The following is an 8,309-nucleotide window of genomic DNA, read 5'->3' on the forward strand; positions in this document are numbered from 1 at the left end:
TGTGGTATGTATATGTGTGTGTGTGTGTATATATATATATATATATATATATATATATATATATACACACATTTTTAATGTACTTCAAACCGTAGTCTCTAACCCTGACACAAAGAAATAAAAAAATTAAAGTAAAAATTATTCTTTTATTCATTCTTATTAGTGCATTAATCATTGCCTTTAAAAATTTTCTGATATATAAAGTCAACACAATCAGCAGAGTAATGATTATTTATCAAATACGTACTTATTCTGGAAGACACTTTTAAGACAAAAGCTACAAAAACTATGTTAAACTCTACTACATAATTTTTACTTTATTATTTATAAGGTAAATAATCTTTGTTTTATCTCATTTTTAAAATATTCCTTTATTAACAGAGTACATTTCTAAACATGAAACTACATATGAACACAATGTAAAATACCCTCAAAATTTATGTAAATTAGCCATTGTTTAGAAAGTATTTGATTTCAAATATCTCTTTACATTTGATTTAGTTAGCATATCATCAAATTAAATCCTTTTGTTTTGGGATTTAGATTAACTGAATAAAAAACCACTCAGGTATGTATGTATGTGTGTGCGTGTGTGTGTGTGTGTATGCATGGATATGTACGTACATATGTGTGTATATATATATATATATATACACATATATAGATATAGATATCATTGTTCTTTTATAAAACATCATAATTGTAGTGGCTGAACTCTTGCTCAAAATTTGTAATATTTTGAAACATTTAAATAGAATTCTATTCTAAATGTCCATAAACTATGAGACCTTTTAAATCCTCTATTAATGCTTGAAAAATTCTGGCCAAACAAGGGCAAGGCTGAATTATTGCCTAAAAAGAGTGAAAAGAAATGTTTGGTTGGTCCCATTATGTTGAGACCTTTTAACATATTCACTTAAAAGAATTAGGTAAAAATAGTTACATGGATAGATAAAAAAAATATTTTTCACATTTATTTCTTTACCCTGAATATATAGAATCAACTTATCTATTTTCTTCAATTGTTCTCACTTTAAACACTGAGTAGATTCTTCTTGACATAATAGTCTAAAGACGCAGTAAGATCTCTGATTTTTAAGATTTATGACTTTCCCTGGCACACCAGAAGCCTAGCTCTGTGGAATAACTAGATAATCTCTAAACCAAATAAAGTTAGGAAGGATTGCGTCTCCAAAACTGTTAGAGCAGCTATAGAAAATAAAAACTAATAGTGTAGACAGAGTAGTGGCATGCAGATTTTTTTATATAAGAAATACGAAAATTCTTTTGAAGGATTTTTCCCCCAGAAGTTAAAATACCATTATGAACAATGTCCTCCGAGATGAGGAGTGTTTAGCAAAATGGGCTGAGTGGCATTCATGCAAGATTTTCCTAGGAAACTCATTGATTATGAATATCATGCAGTAAATGTTCACTGTTTTCTTAGTCTCCTCAGTTCCCACATGGCTGCTCAGGAACATGATTGGGACTTCTTGGATTTGTGCATTTGGGCACCTATAATACATCATGTCACTGCAAAACTCCACTTTGGAATCAACTCTAGCTCCATATTTTCAACTAATTGATATGATATCCATCCTATTAGAAATAGTTGATATTCCATTACCAGATTTTGAGTTAAGGCATGAGTTCATATTGCGCGTGCAAAGTAGACAGCTATGAATGCCAACACTTATGAAATACTTCCATTAAATTCATTTGTTCAAAATGACAAATGCTGTCTTAGAAGAATGTATCACATACAGAAAATTATGTGTACATATGTAATTTTTTTCCTTGACATATTTTTTCAATAGTTCATTTTTAGAAGTATTTATTTTTTATTATATCGTTATTTAAAATTTGATCAGAAAGAGAGAGAAAGAGAAAGTGAGAAAACAAGCTGCTAAGTCTGGGATTCAAAACATGGTCGGCCATGTGAGAGTCTAGCATCTCAACCATCATGCAACCTGCTGGCCCTGAACAGTTTGTTTTTATTTATTATTAAATTTATTTATTTTTGTATATATATATATTCAATCGCATTGTTTAGCTTAAAATGTGAACATTCCAATATTTGAACATTTCTCTCCAGTCCCGTTGATCAAAATATCTTCAACCGATAACACCACACTTCTCCATCCCGTCAATGCTCTACCTCTGAATCCCTTCTCCAAATAGGGTGAAGCTATTTCTACCACAAGACTATTTACACTTTCATTTTCATCAATTAATTTTGATGCAATCACAGGACCTACACAAGATATTTATTTGAAGAGCTTCCCTACCTTAAGTTTCCTTACAGCATCTCTCACAACTTCTGTTCCCTTCGGCTGCTCCACTTCTGTACTGCCGAGAAACTGAAAATGGTCATTTGTAAGACAGGCTTCACAATATCACATATCACTAAATCATTTTGAACTATAAGATTACAAAACAGACTGGTTTGCAAATAATGCTAACCCAAGTCCTACTTAAATAGAAGAATAAATAAAATATAAATAAATGTCTTGGCCATTTACAGCTCCTATTATTCAAAATTTTTAAAAACACTTTTCATAATATTTTACTTGCAGATTTTTCTGGAAAGGAGGCTAAATTTGTTTCACTGCACCCAAGGGAATAAAGTTGATCTCAATAGTTAACACAGTGGGACCAGCAATTACCGTAATGGCTATGTCGCTGGACTCCCATGTAGTCGACCGTGGTTCAAGTCCTGGACCTGGTAGCTTAAACTCATGCCGGGCGCATGTGCGTACATGCCCAAGATCCTGAGAGAAGAATGGAAGAGAAGGGATTGCGGCATGACCATCCCCCCTGAGGGGTGATTTCTCACTTTCTGTCTCTCATCTCTCTCTGTCTTTCCGGTGAGCGCACGTGCCCTATAGCAAAAACCTCTTAAAAAAAAAATAGTTAACACAGTAATAAAACAGTTAGTGAACATATTAACATTTTAAAAATTACCTGTAAAATCAAAATTCATTTACATGGTTTTTATTTACTACAATTTTTAAACTTCAATAGTACATTTTATAGTTTATAATTTCAAATCAATGTTTTTCTTTGTTTTTCAATTATGAAACTTTAATGAATTATAAAATTGAGGCCAGTTCCATGGTCTGATGATTAAAGAGGCCAGATTCCACATGGCTGAAGTGTTCACAGTGTAAGTACCAGACCCAAAGGCTTGAGAAACAGGTCAGGCACATGCAGGTGAGTGCTAAAAATTCCCAGAGGAGGGACAAATAGAGAAGAGGGGCTTGTGATTTTACCATATCCCAAAGGGGGTTTTCTATTTTGCCTTTCTATGTCTCTTTCTGGTGAGTGCATGTGCCCCCTAGCAAAAAAAAAAAAAATGGAAAAGACAGTCTTTTTAATACCCACTATACACCATCCAGTAACTCTATTGCTAAACTAACTTAAACACACACACACACACACATAATCTACAATTTTGCTGTTTTAATAAAACCCTGAAGGTATCAATAGAGGGAATGTTTAATTGAAAACATGATCAATTCAGAAAAGGAAAAAAATTCATAATAATTAACATATTGTAAAAAATCTCTACCTGAGAAGACCTTGCATCTCTTAAACATAAGTCCAATATAAAGAAACATTCAAAACCATTAAGAGTTGAAGTATGAATGTTTTATTCTAAACAAATAAACAAACAAACAAAAAGCCTACATAACTAGCAAGTACTCATTAATTCCATGAAGAACATATAATTTCCCAAAGACTTTTTGGCTCTTGTCCCATACTACCAATTATAACACCAAAGAGAATAATGAATTCACTACTTCTTATATGTATAAGGTAGACATAAAATAGGTGGTACACTTCACATCAAATGATTAAGTTGGTCATTAAGTGGATTAAATGGATGTGTTCCTATGTGTTAATTTACAAAGTAGAAAAGAACGAAAGAGTAAAATCATGGTATCTTTTTTCTTCCTTCATTCTTAAAAAAAAAAACTAAAGTAATTAATATCACTTTTAGAAATAGGGTTTCTGGACCACTGATACAGTAATTACCCAGAAAGTAGGTTAAAATGTAGAAGTGTGGGGAACCAGCAGTTAGCGTAATGGCTATGTCGCTGGATTCCCACATGGTCAACCGCGGTTTGCGTCCTGGACCTGGTGGCTTAAAACTCACGCTGGGCACGTGTGCGTGCGTGCCCAAGATCCCGAGAGGAGAATGGAGGAGAAGGGATTGTGGCATGACCATCCGCCCTGGGGGGTGATTTCTCGCTTTCTGTCTCTATGTCTCTGTCTGTCTGGCGAGCACACACGCCCTATGGAGAAAACCTCTCAAACGGAAAAAAAAGTGAAAGTGTGGGGACTGGCAGGTGGTGTGGTGGTCATGGATGCTGGACTCCCACATGGCCAACTGCAGATTGAGCCCCAGACCTGGCAGCTTGCTTTCTCACTTTCTCTCTCTCGTCAAATTAAAATAAATAAATGAGTAAATAAGTTAAATAAAATAATAAAAAATTAAGGAATGTAAAAATGTGGATTCCTTGGTCAAACAAATTAGGATCTTCAAGGTAGGGGCAGAGAATTGTATTTCTAAAAGTATCACAGTTGATTCTTTGCACTAAAGTCTACAGAAGAGAGTTGGACATAGTTAACAGGTCACGAGGACAGTGAAAAGACAAAATAAGGGTGAGCTGAAAATAAAGGTGATAACTGGTGTCCTCCTTCTGATACACTCATGAGAAGAGAAGAAAACTCAATTTATTGAGGCCAAGATAACTTCTATTTGTCAGATTTTATAAGGTACAACTTTTCTTTTTTCTAATCTGCCTAAACTATGTCAAACAACTCTACTGGGACCTAGATAAGCTTTTACCAGAAACTCAATTTGCCTCACTGTGACCTTAGGTTGTTTGTTGACCGGGCATACATAAAAGAACATAGTACATGAGGAATTCTCGGCTTAAAAAGCATTAAAAACCTGCCACCTACATGTGGGAGACAATAAAATTTATTCTTGATGTTAAAGGATCTATTACATTTCTTCTGTTTTAAGTCAGTGTTTTCAACTTTGGCTGCATGATAGAATTACACAGGGAGTTTTAAACTTATACTAATGCCTGAGAGTCTGATTTAATTGGACTGGGACACAGCCAGGACATCTGTATATTTTAAAGCTCCTGAGGTAATTGTAATGTGCCAGCAGATTTTAATACACTGTTTTAGATCATCCAGAAAGGATAGGTTCAAGCAACAGAAGAGAACTTAACACAACAGAAAATATTTAGTTCGGAGTAAACTCGTGGGGTACACTCTTATTCTTAATTTCTCTAAGTTTATCACATCTCTGAGAGTTTCATCATTAGTGGGTGGTCAAGTACTATCACAAAGAGGGAGGATAAGGCAGATTCTTTGTGAGTAAATGATTCTTGAAGTAGAAGAAGGAAGACTCTGGCATGTCAGTAACAGACTATAAGAATCATTGCCAATGTTTTTGGAAGACTGGTCATACTTCAGTAGAATTGTCATGAGTCATAAGTATTCTATGTAAATAGGGCTATATGGGAAAATTATGGAAGAACTCAAAATATATTCCAAATGAATCAACCTCTAGCAGTGCTCCAGGAAGCTTTTAATATGTTCCTTTCACACTGGCTCTAATTAAACCATCTGAGTAATGAAACACAGGGAAAATCCTTGAATGATGATTAAAAGTAAACCAAAAGACATCTTCACATGGAGTTTGCCACTTAATCTCACTTTTTCTTATGCAATATTAGATGACTTATATGAAAGTAATTTTCAAATTTACAATATTTCCTGTATTTTTCAAATGATAAAAGTCATTACGATACTCACATCTTTAAATTCATAAATACAAATATAATCTATATGTCTATACAAAATAGTCATGAAACTCTTCAATATGATGCAGCATGCTAGACTAAGCTATAGCCTTAAACCTAAAGATGTTAAAATATAAATCTCTGCTTTATTTGACTCTTTTGAAAAATAAGGTAATAATGTTGCTTTTTTTTCCTTACAAAATTTGTGTAAAGGGATCAGCAGTTAGCATAATGGCTATGTCGCTGGACTCCCATGTGGTCAACCATGGTTCAAGTCCCGGAACTGGTGACTTAAACTCACACTGGGCACATGTGTGTGCATGCCCAAGATTCCAAGAGGAGAATGGAGGAAAAGGAATTGTGGCATGGCCATCCCCCTTGGGGTGTGATTTCTCGCTTTCTGTCTCTCTGTCTCTCTCTATCTTTCTGGCGCATGCACGTGCCCTGTGGCAAAAACCTCTCCAAAAAAAGAAAAACAATTTTTTGTGTAAGAGCAATTGTGGTAAGAGATGGAAAAAAATGATCAACTACAGAGTATTTTATAATTATAAAGGATTGCCATTCCTCTACTAAATGATTATTTGGAGAAGACACCAGGGTTTAGGGGTTATAGTTGGTAACTGTTCAGCTCTCATGTGATCTATTCTATCAGCTCAGAGCTCCGTTTTCCAGTTTCCATTGGATCTGCTGTTAACAGCTCGCACTCAAGAACTTCAGAGTATTCTCTTTGGGCAATGACGTTATCTTGCCAATGAAGTAATCTTGAAATCTAGATGCCCCTGAGAAGCTCTTCCACATACCTTAGGCAATTATTGACTTTATGCATAGGAACAAAAGTCCAATTCTTTGGCTGGAGCTGGAGTAAAAGTTAAAGTGTAATGTTATGATGTAGAGCTTCCTCAGAATCTGGCTGCGGCTGGGCTTAACCTACGTGTACTCTTCCTTAAATTCTTCCTCTGTTCTGCTCTGTTTTTCCTACTTTTATTTATTTATTTATTTTTACTGATTTTTTCTAAGAGTACTCCCTTAATAAATCATGTGTATGCAAATCTTTGCCTTAGGGTTTAATTCAAGGAGAAACTGACCTAAGATCCTGGTTAAATACTTAAATGCTTACATTCCAGGGACATAGTATTTAGTATACAGACCTACAACCAATCAAAATGCTCTGTGATTAAATGCTCTCCTAAGACTCCTAAAAAGGATATAGGTAAGACCTCGATTTTCCTATTTTTCTACTTTGCTGGAGACTGAAGGGTGGGAAAATAAAAAGATGTATTTAAATGATATCATGGTCAAAGAATTAACAGCTCACCTTCAGCAGAAGAGGGAAAAAAAAAAAACCAGGGAACTCTGGACTACAAAATGTTAAGCCAGGCTGAGAACTAAAGTGAGGCCCCTGAATGGATGAGATGCAAAACAAAAGTTCCCATGTGAGATTGAAGTCCCCTCACTTAGACCCCCAGGCTCAGTCTGGCTCCCAGCATATTGACTGCTAATCTTATAAGCCTCCAAGCAGAGAAGTTCTTCCCTAGAGAAATTGCTTTACCCCCAAAAGACAACTTATGCTTATATTTAGGGTCTCTTATTCTGCATGAGGTAGTCACCTGATAAGTTACTAGTTGACAAGTCCTGCTTAGTATATAGAGCTGTCAGTTGACTTTTGAATACCTTAAATTTGAAACAAGTGTGTGCATTTAATTGATAAAAGGTCACTCATGAAGCACTCATACACAAAAAAAGAGAAAACAAAGACATGAACGAAAGAATGGGAAAGAAACAGAGAGAAAACAGGGAGAAAAAAAGATGGTTAAAACTCTAAAACTCAATCAAAGTATATTATATCCGTGATAAAAATTTGATACTGGGAGAAGCAGCATTTAGAGAATGAAAGACAGCTGGCATACATTTTAAAAAGGGGAATAGGAGGAATAGCAGGTGGCCTCTGGTTAAGGCACTAGATTCCACATGGCCTACTGTGAGGTTCTAGACTCAGATACAGCAGCTTGAAAAACACTCTGGGCATGTGTGCATGAATGCTCAAAATCCCAAGAGAAGAATCAAGAAGGGATTGAAGGGACTGTGGCATGGACATTCCCCTGAGAGTGATTTTTCACTTTCCCTCTTTGTCTCCCTCGGCAACTACACCCTATAGCAAAAATCTAAAAAGAAAAGAAAGAAGTAGTAAGAATACTAGAAGTGGGCTCAGCGGTTGGCGTAATGGTTATGTCGCTGGACTCCCATGCAGTCGACCGTGGTTCAAGTCCTGGACCGGGAGGCTTAAACTCACACTGGGTGCATGTGTATGCATGCCCAAGATTCCGAGAGAATGGAGAAGAAGGGATTGTGGCATGGCCATCCTCCATGGGAGGTGATTTGTCACTTTTTGTCTCTCTATGTCTTTCTGGCAAGCGCACACGCACTATAGCAAAAACCTCTCCAAAAAAAAAAAAAAAAAAAAAACTAGAAGAAAAAGTTGAACAA

At 35.5% G+C, this 8,309-nt stretch overlaps 1 protein-coding gene across 6 annotated transcripts in view; it reads right to left on the reverse strand.

Annotated features, from left to right (window-relative positions):
• The window catches only part of GULP1 (GULP PTB domain containing engulfment adaptor 1), a 227,727-nt gene that overhangs the window by 68,850 nt on the left and 150,568 nt on the right, over positions 1-8,309 (reverse strand). For all 6 annotated transcript variants that reach the window (XM_014587590.2, XM_014587588.2, XM_006147846.3 and 3 more), the window contains one exon: positions 2,289-2,360. In XM_014587590.2, coding sequence (XP_014443076.1) covers positions 2,289-2,360 — 72 coding nt within the window. The remainder of the gene's footprint in view (positions 1-2,288; positions 2,361-8,309) is intronic.

This window comes from Tupaia chinensis, unplaced genomic scaffold (genome assembly GCF_000334495.1).
Source record: "Tupaia chinensis unplaced genomic scaffold, TupChi_1.0 Scaffold000225_1, whole genome shotgun sequence".
In the NCBI taxonomy this organism is placed as follows: domain Eukaryota; kingdom Metazoa; phylum Chordata; class Mammalia; order Scandentia; family Tupaiidae; genus Tupaia; species Tupaia belangeri.